Here is a 19,729-nt window from a genome sequence, read left to right as displayed (position 1 = left end):
CCTGGTTTACAGTCATTGATGACTGGGTGGCACAATGGTTAGCACTGCTGCCTCACAGCACCAGAGACCTGGGTTCAATTCCCACCTCAAGCGACTGTGTGGAGTTTGCACATTCTCCCTGTGTCTGCGTGGGTTTCCTCCGGGTGCTCCAGTTTCCTCCCACAGTCCAAAAATGTGCAGGTTAGGTGAATTGGCCACACTAAATTGCCCGTAGTGTTAGGTGCAGGGGTAAATGTCGGGGAATGGGTATGAGTGGGTTGCGCTTCGGCGGGTCGGTGTCGACTTGTTGGGCCGAAGGGCCTGTTTCCACACTAAGTAATCTAATCTAATCTAAAAAAATGACTATTTCTGTATTTGTATGTCTTTACGCTTTATGTTGGGTAATTTCTTTATGATTGGTAACTGCATTGATGATAGAATCATAGAGTTATATAACACGGAAACAGACGCTTTGGTCCAACTTGTCCATGTCAATCAAATTTCCCAAACTAAACTAAAGTTCCATTTGCCAACATTTGGCCCGTATCCTTCGAAACCTTTCCTATTCATGTCAATATCTGTGGTAGGAGAAAGTGAGGACTGCAGATGCTGGAGATCAGGGTCGAAAGTGTGGTGCTGGAAAAGCACAGCCGGTCAGGCAGCATCTGAGAAGCAGGAGAATCAACGTTTCGGGCATAAGCCCTTCATCAGGAATACAGGCAGGAGGCTGGAAGAACAGAGGCTAGGCAGCATTAGGAGGTGCAGAAGTTGACATTTTGGGTGTAACCCTTCTTCTGGGATCTTGAACAGGCTGGTTTAAAAAAATTTGGGTTCTGTGATATTGTTGGAACGTTTTTACGCTTCTGGACATCACTAACAAGGATAACATTTATATTAGCCATCTGTGTCTTTGAAAAGATGGTGGTGAACTGCCTTCTTGAACTGTGCATTTATTATTCTGTGGGTGCACTCACAATGCTATTAGGAAGGAAATTTGAAGTTCCAGGCTTTTGACCCAATGACATTTAAGAACAATGATATTGTTTAGATTTCTTGAAGGGAAACCATGTTTGATTAGCTTACTGGATTTTTTTTTCATGAGATAAGAGAATGTTGATCTTGCCAATGGTATGCAATAATTTTCAGAAAGTGCTTAGTGTTGCAAAACAGACTTGTGGGCAAAGTTAAAGTTTATGGAATATAAGAAACAGTAACAGAATTGGTACAAAATTGGCTGAATGATAGTAAACAGTCATAGAGATGTACAGCATGAAAACAGACCCTTCAGTTCAACCCGTCCATGCCAACCAGCTATCGCAACCCAATCTAGTACCACCTGTCAGCACTGGCCCATATCCCTCCAAACCCTTTCTATTCATATACCCATCCAAATGCCTCTTAAATGTGGCAATTGTACCAGCCTCCACCACTTCCTCTGGCAGCTCACTCCATATCTGTACCACCCACTACATGAAAAAGTTGCCTCTTAGGTCTCTTTTATATCTTTCCCTGCTCACCCTAAACCTATGCCCTCTAATTCTGGACTCCCCCACCCTAGGGAAAAGACTTTGTCTATTTATCCTATCAAGGTCCTCCATAATTTTATAAACCTCTGATAAGATCACTCCTCAGCCTCCGACGTTCCAGGGAAAACAGCCCCAGCATGTTCAGCCTCTCCCTATAGCTCATATCGTTCAACCCTGGCAACATCCTTGTAAATCTTTTCTGAACCCTTTCAAGTTTCACAACATCTTTCTGATAGGAAGGAGACCGGAATTGCACACAGTATTCCGACAGTGGCCTAACCAATATCCTGTGCAGCTGCAACATGACCTCCCAACTTCGGTACTCAATACTCTGACCAATAAAAGAAAGCATACCAAATGCCTTCTTCACTATCCTATCTACCTGCAACTCCACTTTCAAGGAACTATCAACCTGCACTCCAAAGTCAATTTCTTCGGCAACACTCCCTTAGGACCTTACCATTAAGTGTATAAGTCCTGCTAAGATTTGCTTTCCCAAAATGCAGCACCTCACGTTTATCTGAATTAAACTCCATCTGCTACTTCTCAGCCCATTGCCCATCTGGTGCATGTCCTGTTGTAATCTGAGGTAACCTTCTTTGCTGTCCACTACACCTTCAATTTTGGTGTCATCTGTACCTCTTATGCTCTTATCCAAATCATTTATGTAAATGACAAATAGTAAAGTGGGCTGGGGGAGGGGTAGTAATGAAGTTCTGAAGGGATCGTGTTGAGACAGTGATTTTTCCGAATTATATTATTCATGATCTAGACCCTTAGAGTACAGGGCGCAAATTCAAATTTTGCGATGATACTTAACCTAATGTCGTAAACTGAGAAGAGTGACATGGAACTTCAAATATATTGGTTGAATGGGGGGATAGGTGGATGATGAAATTAATGTGGAGAAGTGTGATGTGATAAGTAGGAGGAACATCAATCTAAAATTAAAAGGTACAATGCTAAATGAGGTGCAGCAGCAGAAAGACCTGACTGTATATGTATATAAATCTGTAAGGATGGCAGATCAGGTTGAAACTGTACAGGCCTTATTAATTCAGGCCTGGCCTACAAGAGTGAGAAGATTATGTTCAACGAATAGACATTAATTTGGCCTGCGATGGAATATAGTATCCAGTTCTTGCCCAGCACTTTATGATGATGAATGAAAGAATATGCAGGGTTATGCAGAGATGCTAGGCGGGTGGCAGTAAGGAAGATGCAGTACTGACACAATGTGCTTAGTAGCTGCCTTTACTCTCTCAGTTCATAGAATCTCTGCAGTGTGGAAGTAGGCATTCAGTCCATCGTGTCTACACTAACCCTCTGAAGAGCATCCCACCCTGACCTGGCTCTCTACCCTATCCCAGTGACCCTGCATTACCATGGTTACTCCACCTAATATAAACATCTGTGGACACAATGGGCAAATGCATACAACCTGAACACCTTTGAGCTGTGGGAGGACACTAGAGCACTGGGAGGAAACCCATGCAGACATGGGGACAGTGTGAAAACTCCACACAGACAGTTGCTGGAGGGTGGAATCAAACCCAGCGCTGAGGCAATACTGCTAATCACTGAGCCCCGATGCCGTTCTGTGCTTTGTGGTTTGCTTGAGATTTAGATGAGAATTTCCAGGTGATCATGTTCTCGTGTACCCGCAGTTCTTTATTCTTCTGTGTGGCAGAGGTTAGAGGTTTGGAATGTGCTGTCAGAATTGACTCTTATTAAAGGATAAATTAAACAGAATGCATCACAGGTTACATTTGCGAGAGAGCATCTTCATGTTTACAATAAATAATGTGTTGACCTTACTTTGTTGAGGAGGGAATGATCATTCCTCAAAAGTAACACTGCTCTAATTATATTAAACAGTTAAGAAAGAAACTTTAAAATTTGAACAAGATAGATTACAAGTTTAACCAAGCTTATGAAAGAAAGATTGCATTTTTATATAGTGCCTTCAGAGCTTAAACTCATTCCAGAATGTTTTGCAGCTGATTAAGTACTTTGCAGGTTTGGTTACTTCAGGATATTTGCAGTCCTCTCATTCTGGCCAATTCACAACTTTTAATTCTCTTTTGTTTACCTCACTCTCAGCAGCCGAGACCTTATTTACTGGTGTTCCCTTCCTAAACCTTTCCTCTTCTCTCTTTGTTAACTTGCTGTTTGAAAACTGTTTCTTTACAAATGTTTTGGTGATCTATCATAATTCTGTAGTGTGGTGTCAAATTTTGTTTCATAAAGCTGTTGTGGAACATCATGGTACGTTTACTAGCTTAAATATGCAAGGCATTGTTATAGACTGCCTGAAATTTTTGGCAGGGTGTCCGTTTTAACATATGTGAATGATGGCAATTCTGATAATGCAGCACACACTCAGTTCTGCATAGAAATATTAAACTTATGAACTATGGAAAAACATATAGGGGGTCATATTGATAGAACTATCTAACCTGTTGGATTTCCCTATTTACATATTTGAAACAATGTCCTGTTCGTGTGTCTGTGAAAAGTACAGTTGATTTAGATGGAATTGAATTGAATTGAACTGAATTGAATTTTATTGTTTCACTTTTTATTATTACTTCCTTACCAGATTAGAATACTGAAGACAAAAATGAATGGTGCTCTTTTTCAGTATATTAGATATCTAAGTTAATGATGTCTGACATTTTGTTTTGATAAGAACTAATTCTTTTTTAGGAAGCTACATTTGATTATCTGTGGACAAGCAAAGCTTATGTGGGTTTTAATGTTTATTAAAGGAAGATGTATACTTGAGGTGGCTGTTTAATTCTTCTCCACCGACCACATTGTACTACATCTTGCTGTCAATTAATTTACTGGCAAGGCCTGCATTAAGAGTAGGATGAATGGCTCTTATTGGTGGTAGTATGTATAACGCCTGTTGGCAAATACTTGTGCCAGCTAGAAATTCTGGTAAATAAAAGCTATGTGGATTATTACACTGCATCTGGAATGGTGCACTTAATTTACCAAGCACTACTTCAGTATTCTTTGGGAAAAATGAGACAGTTTCAATGTCAATCATCCAGAGAGTTAGTAAGTTTTGCAGATTCCATGCCTCTAAGCTAAGATAATGAAAAAGCTTGGAGTAGCAGGAAGGAAACATAAAAATGTCAGTTATGGTGCAATTTTTTTGAAGAGTTAAGGAAAATGAAGTGAGAAAATAAAACTAAATTGTAATGATTTAAAAAATATTGGTACATTAAAAGAAAATACAACTTTTTTTTAACCAATCCTACACTCTTGTATTTTGATTCCTCGTTTTCGTTTTTGGTAGGAACAAAGCAAACTACGAAAGGAACATTTCTTGTGTTCATGCTGCATGTGTTGCTCAGTAAAGAACATTACAGCAGCCTATTCCTGTTCAAAAAACGACCATGTTCCTTGATTCTTTCCATCTAAGTGTATTTGCAAATTTAGCTTCTGAACTGGAAGGTGACAACTCTGGCATTTCCAAAATTCAGCACTCCCTTTGTTCTTTGTTGTTGTGACACCCTTTCCTATATACTCAAGACTCTGGTGAGGCCTGAACATACAACTTCCTGATTTAGGGATAGAAGTACTGTTGATCAGTCAAACCAGTCAGTTCACACAATGACAAGATAAACTGAGCAAATTACACATACAACATTGTTGTTTCTTTATAGCAATCTGACAGCAACGCTGATGCATACCAGGGATATGCTAATGAAAACAATTTTTGCTATGTCCACCTAATATGAACCCCTCAGTTTAAAGCAAAAATCATGGGGATCTGAATGTCGCATGTTGAGCAGCCATTTGTTACCTATCCTTAATTGCCCTTGCAAAGTTGGTGCTAAGCTGTATCCTTGAAATACTGCAGTGCATTTGGTGTGGAAAGACCTACAAAGCTGTTATGTAGGAAGTTCCAGGATTTTGAACCACTGATATTGAAGGAGCAGTGATATATTTCCAAGTCAGGATGGCGAGTGGCAATGAAGTGCAACTTACCAAGTGGTGGTGTTCCCATGTCCTTCTAGATGGTGGTAGTCATGGGTTTGGAAGATATTGTCTAAGGAGCCTTGGTGAATTTCTGCAGTGTAATTTGTAGATAGTATGCACCGATGCTGAGTATCAGTGGTGAAGGCAGCGTATGTATTTACATGTGGTCCCAACTAAGTGGGCTGCTTTGTCCTGGATGGTATTGTCCATTCCTGATGAATTGATTTTCCTGCTCCTCAGATGCTGCCTGATCTGGTGTGCTTTTTCAGCACCACACTAATCTTATCCTGGATGGTGTAATGCTTCTTGAGTGTTGTTGAAACTGCATTCATTCAGACATGTGGGGAGTATTCCATCAGACTCCTGGCATACTTCAAAACTGTTGGGGAAGATTATGGTGTTGAAAAGTCATTCTTTTCTCATGTTGTGTTGTTTTAATGAATTGCCCTACTGAAGGAATTATCTGGATGCACAAATGGGGAGGCTTCTACAACTTCAGAGTCAGAAGCTGATATTGAAATATTGTTATTGCACATAGATGTCAACTTCAGTGAATGGAGTGACCATTTGGAATATTAGACATTGCAAACTCAACTGTTTTGGTGTTGACCTTCACCACTCCTGAGAAATACTACTTATTTTGTTAGCATACTTAATTAGCTGCATTTCATCCCCTTAGCATCTTCACACATATTTTGTGTCAGTTGTCTTAATTAGCATTCTCTTTTGAGTAAATGTATTTTGTTTATCAATGTTTTGGGTAAATGGGCAGCACGGTGGCACAGTGGTTAGCACTGCTGTCTCACAGCACCAGAGGAGAAAGTGAGGTCTGCAGATGCTGGAGATCAGAGTTGAAAATGTGTTGCTGGAAAAGCGCAGCAGGTCAGGCAGCATCCAAGGAACAGGAAATTTGACGCTTGGCATAAGCCCTTCATCAGGAATGAGGAAAGTGTGTCCAGCAGGCTAAGATAAAAGGTAGGGAGGAGGGACTTTGGGGAGGGACTGTGGAGATGTGATAGGTGGAAGGAGGTCAAGGTGAGGGTGATAGGCCGGAGTGGGGTGGGGGCGGAGAGGTCAGGAAGAAGATTGCAGGTTAGGAAGGAGGTGCTGAGTTCGAGGGATTCGACTGAGACAAGGTGGGGGGAGGGGAAATTTCCCCTCCCCCCACCTTGTCTCAGTCGAATCCCTCGAACTCAGCACCTCCTTCCTAACCTGCAATCTTCTTCCTGACCTCTCCGCCCTCACCCCACTCCGGCCTATCACCCTCACCTTGACCTCCTTCTACTTATCACATCTCCACAGTCCCTCCCCCAAGTCCCTCCTCCTCCCTACCTTTTATCTTAGCCTGCTGGACACACTTTCCTCATTCCTGATGAAGGGCTTATGCCCGAAACGTCGAATTTCCTGTTCCTTGGATGCTGCTTGACCTGCTGCGCTTTTCCAGCAACACATTTTCAACTCACAGCACCAGAGACCCGGGTTCAATTTCAACCTCGGGCAACTGTCTGTGTGGAGTTTGCACATTCTCCCCATGTCTGCGTGCATTTCCCCTGGGTGATCCGGTTTCCTCCCACAGTCCAAAGATGTGCAAGTTAAGTGAATTGGCCTTGCTAAATTGCCCGTAGTGTTAGGTGAAGGGGTAAATGTAGGGGAAATGGGTCTGGGTGGATTGCTTTTCAGAGGGTCGGTGTGGACTTGTTGGGCCGAAGGGCCTGTTTCCACACTAAGTAATCTAATCTAATCTAAACTCGCTACTTGTATTGCTGCACTGATGCTTTCAACATTATCACTTGGTTGACATTGATTGACCAGAACTCCAGGTCCTTGGTTGACAATTCATTATTATATAGGTAAAAACAATTTCTGCAGATGCTGGAAACCAGAGTCTAGATTAGAGTGGTGCTGGAAAAGCACAGCATTTCAGCCAGCATCCGAGGAGCAGTAAAATCAACATTTCGGGCAAGAGCCCTTATTATATTGATCATTACTGTATTTGCTAATAGTTCCAGTATTCTCTGTCTGTTATTTGGTTTGGGCAGCGATACTTTTATAAATAATCACCAAATATACCCAGGTGACTTCAAAGTGGCCAGATTTATTTTGAACTACTTTAAACAGTCTTCAAATTATGTTCTGTGACGCTGCCATACCTGAATGTTCCCTGTAATCAATGCTACGTATTTAATAACTTCTGTGAACATGTATTTTGAAGGTCTGTGGATACTTGGGATTGATTTCTTTTTGACAGTCCTTTTATTGACTTGTTAAACTTTTTTTTGAAACAAGACATTATTTGAAAATCAAATGTCTTGTGATAACTGCTTGTTTAGTACAGAAGCCCTGCCTGGATTTGCAGTTGTCAGTTTGCGCCTTCTACTCAGGGGGTTATTTGTTTGTTGGATTTTTCAGTTAGTTGCCAGTGTGGGTAAGGTGAAATGTTTTCCAGCCCAGCTTTCCTGCTTCTGACTATCCTCTTGTTAGGTAGGCTCCAGTGTGGTACATGGAGTTCTGGTCTGTTTAGAACCCTAATTGTCCTCTTTTAAAAAGTCCTCCATACTGTTGTATACTGACCAAGATACTAGAGACCCCTTTCACTGATTGGTGAAACTGATCCACATATGCCAAAACATCAGACTGACTGCCCTCTGAACATTCCATGAATTATCCTCTTTCCTTTCAGAGCAGCCCAATATTGCACAAAAGTCTTTTTTTTCACTCTGCCAAGGTGAATAAAAGAGAGAAATACTTTTTTTTCCCTTTAAGCACATGGTCCATGTGTGTATTTTGCATTATTTAAGATAATAAGCATTGTGTGTTGTGTCATTTTGGTGAATAACCAGCCATGATTTAATTGAATGTTGGAGCAGGTCCCGTAGGCTGAATGGCCTCCTCCTGATTCTATATACCTAATGATATGGTTAAAAATAAGGACAGTGGTGCTGATTCAAAAGCAAAACTCATCTCTGTTTCTGTATCTCTGAATCTATGAATTTATTCACTGCAGACTTCTGTTAAGGTCAGGTTGTTAAGTATATTCAAGGCTGAGCTGGTCAGATGTTTAATATGTAAGGGAATCATGGGTTGTGGAGAAAAGGCAAGAAGATGGAATGGGATTATCAGATACTTTGACCTGAATTACTCCACATGTAGCACACCGCTTTAGTTTCCAACCTTACCACCAGTCAATAATAAATTTTGAAAGAGTTTTATTTTACATTTAAAATAATAAAAACAATTTTAGCATTTGGCATTAACAAGCACCACCGTTTGCACAAATTTCTTTTAATTAAAACATTACATGTATAACATTTCAACCCCACAGTTATGACAAGATGAAACAATGATCAAATTGTTCAACCCACCAAAACACCAATACACAAAATAAAAAGAATCCTCAAACACTTGTTTCACACATTTGTGCTGAAGAGCCCTATCAAACTTGAGAAAACATAGAATTTTTGTGAATTAACTTGTGCTGATGATGTATCAAGTATTTTGTTTTTCTGCATGTTTTGATGTGTCGTGTACTATCCTCAGAGCTCTTATATTAAAGCTTATGTGTCATGTCTCCAGGAGGAAAGGAAATATGCTGATTAGTGTTGATCCTCGTATCTTGCAGTGGCATGTACCAAATGACAGCTGCTGCACTGACAACTCCTAAGGCATAATGTTTGTCTTTGAGCATTGCTTATATTTCTTCTTAATTGGTTTTATGGCAGGTTGACTTGTTTTCATTGTTTGTTCTGTTATGCCTAATGGGTCTAAACTATTGTAAATTTCATATTTTAATTTATTGTATTTGTGCAATCAGTAATATAAATTAATGCAATCTAAAAAAAAACTTTAAACACAATTGTGTGCCGGTAGCATAGAGGGGAAATAGAATGGATAAGATTTAGAAACACACATAATTACATTGAAGCATAAGGCACTAGCTCGTAAGGAATTGTACATGGGAGCTATTGTCCAAGTTTCCATTCAGTTTTTTTTCTTTAAGGTATCTGAGGTATGTTTAGTGCCTATTTTGCCTTCTAAAAATTGCTTTGTTTTCTCACTTGTGAAACAAAATTTGTAATGACTGAGCTTCAATAGAATCTTCAAGCAGCTTATATTTAGAGTCTAATTCCGTTTTGAAAAATCAGTTTGATACACTGCACTCCAAAATCAATACTATATGTAACAATTGAATTTGCACGTTCGCTCTTGATTCAAATGTGGAAAGCAATCTCCTCATTACATATGTTACTATAGATGTTTTAGTAAATACTTGCAATTATTATTGCTGTCCTTGCCAGAAAACTAAAGGGAATTCAGTGTATTAAAATAAGAAGTGCAGTTGTACATAAGAGACAAAAAACAATATTTAAAGACTGGATCCAGCCATTAATGCTTTAAATTTTTTTTTGTGTACGTTTTAAGGTATTGTATCTTTCATGTTTGTGAAGTAGTCTCAGCATGAATTTTGAATCAAGTTATTGCAGTTTGGTACACTTGGTCACACTGAGTCGGAAGGTTCTTTATTCAAGTTCTATTCCAAGATTTGAGGATATAATCTGGATTGGTTTTCCACTCCATCACTAAGAGGAGGAATTGACAGAAATGACCTTTAGAGATGAGATACTAAATAAAGACCCTATTTGTCTGTTCAGGTGAACATTACAGATTGCAGAACACTTTTGCAAGAAGAGCACCAAGCAACACTTTTGCCTCAGCTACACCATCAAAAAAAACTTGGTCTGCATTTCATTGCTCTTTGTGGAATCTTTTGCATAATTTGGCTGCTGCATTTGCTGACAAAATAAGTGAGTACACTGCAAATTGTCATTTTACAAAGACCCAAGGTTTTTTTTGGACCTCTTGAAATACTCTATAAATGCATCTTCATCTTTGCCTTGCACCTCAGTTGATCAATACAATGATCCTCTTTTAAGACTCCACAAAATCTACTCTCCTCATACTATTACTCATTTCCCTCTTGCTTCTTTGACTCAGAATCTGTTTTTGCTTCAGTTTACTCTTGTAAGGTTCCTTGGGATGTTTTGCTAAATTAGGTGTTCTATAAAAAGAAGTTGTTCTTGTTAAACTAAAATGTCCATGCAGTACCATGTTTAATTTAAAGGGATATTTGGTCCATTGACTGATCTGCGCTATAGGAATTGTGCTAGAAGTTCTTGTATAAGTTCTTCTATGTAAAGAAAAGTAGGATTGGCCAGAGTTATGCAAGGCTGGGTAAGATTGGCCAATTTTCATTCTGAGCAGATATAGGCATAAGACAACACTGGACTTGACAGTCCTTCCAACTCCCTCAAAATGGCTGATTTTGCTGGTGCTTCACCCATAGTCACTGAAATCATAACTGTGTATTAATCAGATTTTAGATAAAACTTGGATAGAGGAGCAGTGTTAAATACCAGGTTGATTTGCAGGCATAGTCCTACTGCTTGTGGTAGTTATAATGGTGTGAGTGTGATTTGTATTCACATAGGGGCAGCACGGTGGTTCAGTGATTAGCACTGCTGCCTCACAGCACCAGGGACCTGCGTTCGATTCCAGCCTCGGGCTGTATGTCTGTTTGGAGTTTACACATTTTCTCCATGTTTGCATGAGCTTCCTTCCAGTCCACAGATATGCAGGTAAAGTGAATTGGCCTTACTAAATTGCCCATTGTGTTTGGGGATGTGTAGGTGCATTAGTCAGGGGAAGTGTAGAGTAAAAGGGTGAGAGGAATGGGTCTGGGTGGGTTACTGCATGGAGGGTTGCTGTTGACTTGTTGGGCCAAATGGCCTGTTGCCACACTGTGGGGATTCTATGATAATGTGTTAGAAATTGTAATTTTAAAAAAAATTGATTTTTGGAATAACTAGATTTGACTTAGTCTTTTGGTGGCTGTTTTAACAATGCAAATATACACAGCAGCTCATAAACAAGAAGACAAAATATTATAACTGTCTCTAGAGAAAAAAGTAGTAGGTAAACTAATGTGGCTTGAGACTGGTAAGTCCCTGGACCTGATGTTTCATTGAGTACAGGATTTGGGAGGTCATGTTGCGGGTGTACAGGACATTGGTTAGGCCACTGTTGGAATATTGCGTGCAATTCTGGTCTCCTTCCTGTCGGAAAGATGTTGTGAAACTTGAAAGGGTTCAGAAAAGATTTACAAGGATGTTGCCAGGGTTGGAGGATTTGAGCTATAGGGAGAGACTGAACAGGCTGGGGCTGTTTTCCCTGGAGTGTCAGAGGCTGAGGGGTGACCTTATAGAGGTTTACAAAATTATGAGGGGCATGGATAGGATGAATAGACAAAGTCTTTTCCCTGGGGTCGAAGAGTCTAGAACTACGTTTAGGGTGAGAGGGGAAAGATATAAAAGAGACCTAAGGGGTAATTTTTTCACGCAGAGTGTGGTACGTGTATGTAATGAGCTGCCAGAGGATGTGGTGGAGGCTGGTACAATTGCGACATTTAAAAGGCATTTGGATGGGTATATGAACAGAAAAGGTTTGGAGGGATATGGGCTGGGTGCTGGCAGGTGGGACTAGATTGAGTTGGAATATCTGGCATGGACGGGTTGGACCGATGGATCTGTTTCCATACTGTACATCTCTATAACTCTTCCTAGGATATTGAAGGAACTCGTAGATGCACTAGTAGTAATCTTCCAGGAAGTCCACAGGATAGGAAAACTGTCAATGTAGTATCTTTACTTAAAAAGGGAAGGAGACAAAAACAGGAAACTGTAGGCCAGTTAGTTTTACAACTGTTCCCGGGAAAATATTAACCTACTGTGAAGGATTGAATAGCAAAGCATTTAGAAATATGTATGATCAAGGAGAGTCAACATGGCTTCATGAAAGGGAAATCGTACCTGACAGATGTACTACAATTCGTTGAGGTAACAAGGAGGATAGACAAAGCAGTGGCAGTGAATGGAATATATGTGGATTGTTAGAAAGCATTCTATAACATACCATGTAACCTTACTTAAGTTAAGAGCCCATGGTGTGTGCGGTAATATATTATGGATAAAGAATTGGCTAACTAATAGAAGATGGATTTGGGATAAGGAGGAATTTTCAATATGGCAACCTCTAACTAGTAATGCGCCACATCTATTTATTTGGGTTAAGAAAGTGACTAGTATAGCCAAGTTGGTGGAAAACACAAAAGTGGATGGGAAGTGAAATGGTGAGCAGGGGAATATAGACAGTTTGAGAGTGGGGCAATGTTATGCACTTCGGCAGGAAGAACAGAGGAATTAATTATTTAAGTCGAGAAAGACTGCAAGAAGTTACTGAAGACAGGTATTTGAGAGCCCTTGTTCATGAATCTCAAAAAGCTAGCATCCAAATTCATTGGATAATAGAGAAGGTACATGCAATGTTGGCCTTTATTTCAAAGAGAATGGAATATGACAGTGAGATGATTTTGCTGAAACTGTCCAATGGTCAGACCACAGCTGTAAACAATTTTCGGTTCCATATCTAGGGGAAGATGCACTGCCTTGAAGGCAGTCAGAGAAGTTTGCCATGCTGGTATGAGGTATGGAGAGATTTTTTTGAGGAGAGGTTGAGTAGACTGGACCTGTACTTGTTGCTACATAGAGGAATGAATTGAAACATATCAGATTCTTAGAGGGCATGACAAGATAGATGTAGGAGAGGTCCAGAGGGCATAATCTCAAAATAAGGGGTCACTCAGGTGAGGTGTCTGCTTTGAGGTACAAATTTATGATTGAATTGCTTGAACTAGCTAGTGCACTTGATGCATTTGAAATGAGCCAGGATGGGGGAGAGGTGGTGGCTGTTGGTGGTGGATGATGAGTCATGCAGTATTTTATTAAGCTACTGAATGGAATGCACTGGCTCTGTTGATTAATGAAAATCTTTCTAATCACCTGCTCTATTCTTTTAAAGGACTGCTGCTCAAGCTATGTGACCAATTGTCATTGTCTCTCTTTGTCTTATGGAGAGAGATGCTTCTTGTTCTTTGTGAATTATGGCTAATTATTTTTAGTTGCTAGTTCAGTTCAAAATTGAAGTCCACTTAGCAACTGTATATTGTTGGATTATTTGTTTGAAAGTCTATGCATGTTAATTATATTTGGATCTTACAGTTCAGAATATATTGAAACTAGAATGATTTTTAGTTATAGTTACTATTTCAAGGGTGTTGACCACATAATAGTATGTTTTTGTTAAATTGTTTGTGGGTTTGAAACCTGGTTTGTGATTGACCTTGCCCTGAGCTCACGTACCTTATGTACCTGAATAATTAATCATTTGACTTTTTAAGTAGAAAATATGTGGATATTGTGGCAGTAGTTGTGACCGGTTTTATCTTTGCAAAAGGGTGATTTTCATTTTTTAAGTTGTGGTAAAATTAGTTCGATTGTATGCCTATAAATTAGAAATGAAGATTTTTGTAATGAGATGGAACAGTTACTGCAAAATGGTTTGCTTTGTGGATGGCTCAAAGTTGACTTTACGTAATTATACATTGGTTGGGGTGTGCATACAGTGGGTAACGAGTCCTATGATAGAAAATAAAGCTAAATTTGTTTGAGAATCCACATCAATTGGAATGTTTCAAAATCTTCTTTGGTTCATCTGTAATTCTGTTAATATCTATGGGATTTGGCTATTTGTTCATAAGATATGATTTAAGTAGCATGTCCTAGTGGCTTTATGCTTTTTGGATTCACAGGAAAATATTTTTGTAAAGATATTATATTTTCATTTCCTTCAGGAACAACAATCACCATGTTAAAGTGAAGGAAAAGAACTCTGTATTGAACATGCTGAAACGATTTGACAAAATAAGATTTAGAGGACAGAAGCGAGATGAAATACTTGATCTAGTAGAATCTCCCAATGCATCAGACAATGAATGTGGTGATGAAATTCCAGCAAAATCTGCTCGGTGCTCTATGAGGGATTCTGAAGAGCTAAAGGACCCTGTAAGTATTCATATTTTTAAAAAAATGACTCAGTGGTTTTTCTCCACTTAAGGTTAATTAATATATTATTAAGGCACTGGTATGCTTGATTTGATTCCGGAGCCTTTCTTGCTAATTTGTCACTCAGCTCTGTTTGATATTTTGTGTTCATTTGTGGCCTGGCTGATTGTGTTGGTGGCACTAGCTTGATAATTACAATGTATAATTTTAATGGAATTTTTGAGATTTGGAAGAAGTTATAAGGAAGGAAGCTCGGGATTATTGTTCAGACTTTGTTGTCTTTAAGGTTTTGTTGTCTTTAAGATCAGAACATCAGAAAAAAAATATAATTTTGTAAATGCTGCAAAATTCTGACAAGGAACACCTTTTCAAGAGCTCTTCTACTAGGTTCCCAAGGTATTGGAATTAATGGTTGATAGGAGCAGATAACAATTATTTTACATTTATACATTAATCAGAACAAGGAAAAAACAATTATAACTGTTCAATATAGGATTTGTGTAATGTATCAATCAAATGAATTAATCACAATTTATATAGATGATTTGGAGGTGGGGACACGTGTAGTGTGTCAAAGTTTGCAGATGACATTCAGATGAGTGGCAGAGCGAAATGTGGAGAAAACTGTGAAACTTTGCAGGGGAACATAGATACTTTAAGTGAGTGGGCAAAGGTCTGGCAGATGGAATACAGTGTTAGTAAATGTTAAGTCATCCATTTTGTTTGGAGTAACAGCAAAAAGGACTACTATTTGAATGGTAAAAAGTTGCAGCATGCTGCTATGCAGAAGGATCTGGGTGTCCTTTTGCATGAAGCACAGAAGGTTGGTCTGCAGGTACAACAGGTAATTAGGAAGGCAAATGAATTTTGTCCTTCATTGCTGAAGGGATTGAGTTTAAAAGCAGGGAGGTTATGTTGCAGCTGTATAGGGTGCTGGTGTGGCCACACCTGGAGTACTGCGTGCTGTGCTGGTCTCCTTATTTGAGAAAGGATGTACTGGCACTAGAGGGGGTGCAGGGGAGATTCTCTAGGTTGAATCCTGAGTTGAGGGGGTTGGCTTATGAGGAGAGACTGAGTAGACTGGGATTATATTCATTGGAATTCAGAAGAATACGGAGTGTTCTTGGAGAAACATATTAAATTATGAGGGGAATAGATGGTAGAGAGGACGTTTCTACTTGCAGGTTAAACTGGGACAAGAGGGCATAGAGCAAAGTTAGAGGGAGCGGATTTAGGACCGAGTTGAGAAGGAGTTTCATCACCCAGAGGGTCATGAATCTGTGGAATTCCCTGCCCAGTGAAGTAGTTGATGCTACTCCAGTAAATGTTTTTTAAAGCTAAGATTTTTTTGAACAACGAAGGAATTAAGGGTTACGCTGATAGGACAGTTAAGTGGAGCTGAGGCCACAAAAAGATCAACCATGATCTTATTGAATGGCAAAGCTGGTTCGAAGGGCTAGATGCATACTCCCGCTCCTAGTTCTTATGTTTGAAGAGATTTCTTTGGTTTGTAGTTATTTCTATGAAGTAGCACACTTGCTTCTGAGTCATGGATTCTGGGTGTAAGTTGCGCTCCAGAATTTGAACACACAAATCAAAGCTGACATTGCAGTGTAATGCTGCAGTGTTGAAGTTACTTATTTTATATGATGTGTTAAACTGAGTCCCCATCTTTCACCTCAGATGGACATCAAAGAACACATATTACTCTTTTTAAAAAGGACAGAGTCATTATTTCTGCTGTTCTGGCAATGATTATATTTCCATCAACATCTCAAATAGAACCATGTAGTATAGAAGAGGCTGTTCAGCCCATCAAAGTTTGCAGATGACACTCTGTTGAGTGGCAGAGGAAAATATGCAGAAGACTGGAACTTTGCAGAGGAACATGCCAAAATATACTACTACTTATGCCAGTCCCATTTTATTGTACTAGGCCCATAGCCTTGACTGTTATGACACTTCAAATGCTTTTCCAAGTACTTTTTCGGTTGTGAAGTTTCCTGCCTCAACTACCACCCAGGCAGTTCATTCAGGATCCCCACATCCTTGAGATGAAAAGACTTCCCTCAAAACCTCCTGCTCTCTTATTATTGACCCTTCAACTAAAGGGGTCAGCTGCTTTCTATTCACTTCATCGATAATCCTCATAATTTATACACATCTGTCAGGTTTCCCCCTCAATCTTCTCTGCTGCAAACAACCTGAACTTATCCAGCCTCTCTTCATAGCTGGCATGCTCCATCCCAGGCAATCCCTTCGTGAATTTCCTTTGCAGCCTATTCTTCATGTGGTGTGGTGGAACTGCACAGAGCTGTAGCCAAACTAAAGTTTTATATAGCTTCATATGACCTCCCTGTTCTTATAATCTATGTCATGATTGATAAAGGCAATATCCCGTATGCCTTCTTGACCTGTCTTGCCATATTTAGGGGTCTATGTCTAAGCACCCCAAGGTCCCTGTATAACTCTAACCGTTCCTTGAGTATTGTCTTTTATTGAGTACTCCCTTGTCTCATTCCTTCCTTCAAAGTGCAACACCTCAGCAAATTTTATTTGCAACTGACCTGCCCATCTAACCAATCTGTTTGTCTTTCTGTAACCTAACACCTTCCTTCTCACTGTTTCCTAACTGGTCAATCTTTGTGTCATCTGCAAACTTAGTTACCATTGTTCCACATTCTCATCTACGTCATTTACGAATATCATAAGCAGTAAGGGACCAGCACCGATCCCTATGGTATGTCCAGCACTGATCCCTGCGGTGTCAAATGTCTTGCAGAAATCCATATAAAGTGCATTAACTGGCCTACCCTCATCCAAGTACTTGGTCACCTTCTCAAAGAATTCCACCAAATTTGTTAGGTGTGACCTCCCTCTGACAAAGCCATGCTGACTATCCCTGATCAAACCTTGCCTCTCTAAATGGAAATTAATTTTCTCCTTCACTGTTTTCTCCAATAATTTCCCTACCACTCTTGAGCCCCACTAGTCTATGGTTCTTTGGTCTGTCTCATCCACTTTTCTTGTAAAGTGGAATTACATTAGCTGATAATCTGATTACCATCATTTTGCTGATTGTGGGAGCTGCCTGAGCAAATTTGCTGCTGACCTTTTCACATTACAGTGGTGTCTACGCATGAAGTAATAATTTCTTTGTCAAGCGATCTGATATGTTGTATAAAGTGCTATTCTCATGCAAGTTTTCAGGACTGTCATTAAACAATATTCCTAAAGCATGTTTGATTTTTGTAAAGCAGTGTGCTATTTGGATGTTCTATTTGAGTGCATTTCAGAAGTAATCATATATAAAAGCTTATGAGATGACCCCTTTTGTCATAAAAATCTTGGTTTTCTGCGTTGGGTAAGAAATACAAATGCATTAGTAGTCATCCTCAATTTTTCATCCCCTAAATACAGTACAAGCTAAGCAAAGCATATATGTAATAAACAGATCAAGCAGACAATCATGTCCACTTAGAGCAGACCACGTATGGCATGCCAAATGATGAACAGAAATGAGTCCTCCAGCAAAAAGAAAAAGGGTGAAGCAGTTGTCAAGCTAAAAGTTATTTGTGTATGAAAAGTATGTTGTAGTAACCGAATATGGTGTTGATGAAAGACGAGTTGAGAATAGAAGATGATTATGGAATTCATGCTGGAGATGTCCATGAGCAAATGCATTATGAGAACATGTATCAGGAAATGTCCTGATCTTGAGAATCGTGCATTGGAATGGGTCCTTAACTTGTCAAAACGGTTACGTCTTAGATTTTTAGATTAGATTAGATTACTTACAGTGTGGAAACAGGCCCTTCGGCCCAACAAGTCCACACCGACCCGCTGAAGCGCACCCACCCAGACCCATTCCCCTACATTTACCTCTTCACCTAACACTATGGGCAATTTTTTGCACATCATTGGACTCTTGGAGAAACTGGAGCACCCGGAGGAAACCCACGCAGACACGGGGAGGACGTGCAAACTCCACACAGTCAGTTGCCTGAAGCGGGAATTGAACCCAGGTCTCTGGCGCTGTGAGGCATCAGTGCTAACCACTGTGCCACCGTGCCGCCCAAATTACATGTGTGTACATTCACTTGACAATTAAATTTTGAGTACAGCTAAGACTTCAGACTAGTTAGTGGATGTGTTTTATTGAAAATAGTTCTGGTCTTGCAGCAGAAGATGAAGATTGCAGAAAGCCTACCAAGTAAACCTAATGCCAGAATTATGAGTTATTAATTGGTCATCAGACAACAGGAAGAACATGAGTGCCCATATGTCACATTGGTATATCAAAATAACTTTTGTAGAATGGAAAGAATAAAACCAGTTTGAGTGAAATGACAACAAAGATAAGTCAAGATTCATGTTATAGCCTGCATGACCAATGGAATGAAATTAAAACCTCCAGTAACTTTCAGATGTAAAACCACACTGAGCACCAAGATCTTTGCAATAGCTTATGCACACCCATAACGGCAGTTAGAAGGATTTGGATGCAATTAAGTTATGGATTAATAACGTGGAATAGATGTCCCAGCAGTCTGTATAAAATAATGCAGATTATTAATGTGGAAGACATGTTCAGATCCCATATGGAACTGGGACATTTCTTAAATAGAAGTTTTTAAATCATAAATGTAGAAACATATTGTCTGTGGATCTCTGCTCCAGGGAGCTGTGGAGCCAGATCATTTTGAAGATTTTTAAGGCAGAGGTAGAGGAATTGCTAAGTAGAGTTCCTAGATTTAAACTTGAAACGAAAGAGTCAAAGGGGAAATGAGTTTTTTTTCATGCAGAAAATTGAGATTTGGAATGCATTATCTGGAATTGTGCAGGAAGTAGATTCTATGAGAAATTTCAAAAGGCAATTTGAAATGTGCTTGAAGCAGACTAATTTAGTGTTACACAAAGAAACCTGGAGTATGGATCAAAATTAGACAATTCTTTCAAAGAGCCAACATAGGCACTGCAGGATATATGGCATCTTCTGCATTCTGGAAGATATCATTAATGGCTACGAAATGTCTGCATCTTTGTTGCTATTGTGGATGTACTTTTTTTTAAAAGAACTTTTATTGAAGCTTCTGTGTCAGTGCTGTGGATATGCAAATGTAAAGATGATTTCAGTTATAATTTTCTCCAAATTTTGTCATTTAGACAGGCAACTCAGCAACAATACTTATACATAAGACCATAATGTACTCCAAGATATCAATTTCAGCTGGACTATATGTTCCTGACATACCAGATGGGGAGAATGGTGAC

At 39.5% G+C, this 19,729-nt stretch overlaps 1 protein-coding gene across 2 annotated transcripts in view; it reads left to right on the top strand.

The window, feature by feature from the left end:
* The window catches only part of gramd4a (GRAM domain containing 4a), a 136,164-nt gene that overhangs the window by 1,401 nt on the left and 115,034 nt on the right, over positions 1 to 19,729 (top strand). The window contains exons 2-3 of one of the 2 annotated variants that reach the window (XM_060843183.1): positions 10,151 to 10,303; positions 14,245 to 14,455. In XM_060843183.1, the coding sequence (XP_060699166.1) occupies positions 14,294 to 14,455 (162 nt within the window). In that variant the 5' untranslated portion in view covers positions 10,151 to 10,303; positions 14,245 to 14,293. The remainder of the gene's footprint in view (positions 1 to 10,150; positions 10,304 to 14,244; positions 14,456 to 19,729) is intronic. The other variant, XM_060843182.1, reaches the window with a different exon arrangement.

The sequence above is a fragment of the Hemiscyllium ocellatum genome, chromosome 23, assembly GCF_020745735.1.
Source record: "Hemiscyllium ocellatum isolate sHemOce1 chromosome 23, sHemOce1.pat.X.cur, whole genome shotgun sequence".
Lineage (NCBI taxonomy): Eukaryota > Metazoa > Chordata > Chondrichthyes > Orectolobiformes > Hemiscylliidae > Hemiscyllium > Hemiscyllium ocellatum.
Note: the sequence above shows the minus strand (reverse complement) of the source record. Positions and strands in the feature narration are given on the sequence as shown.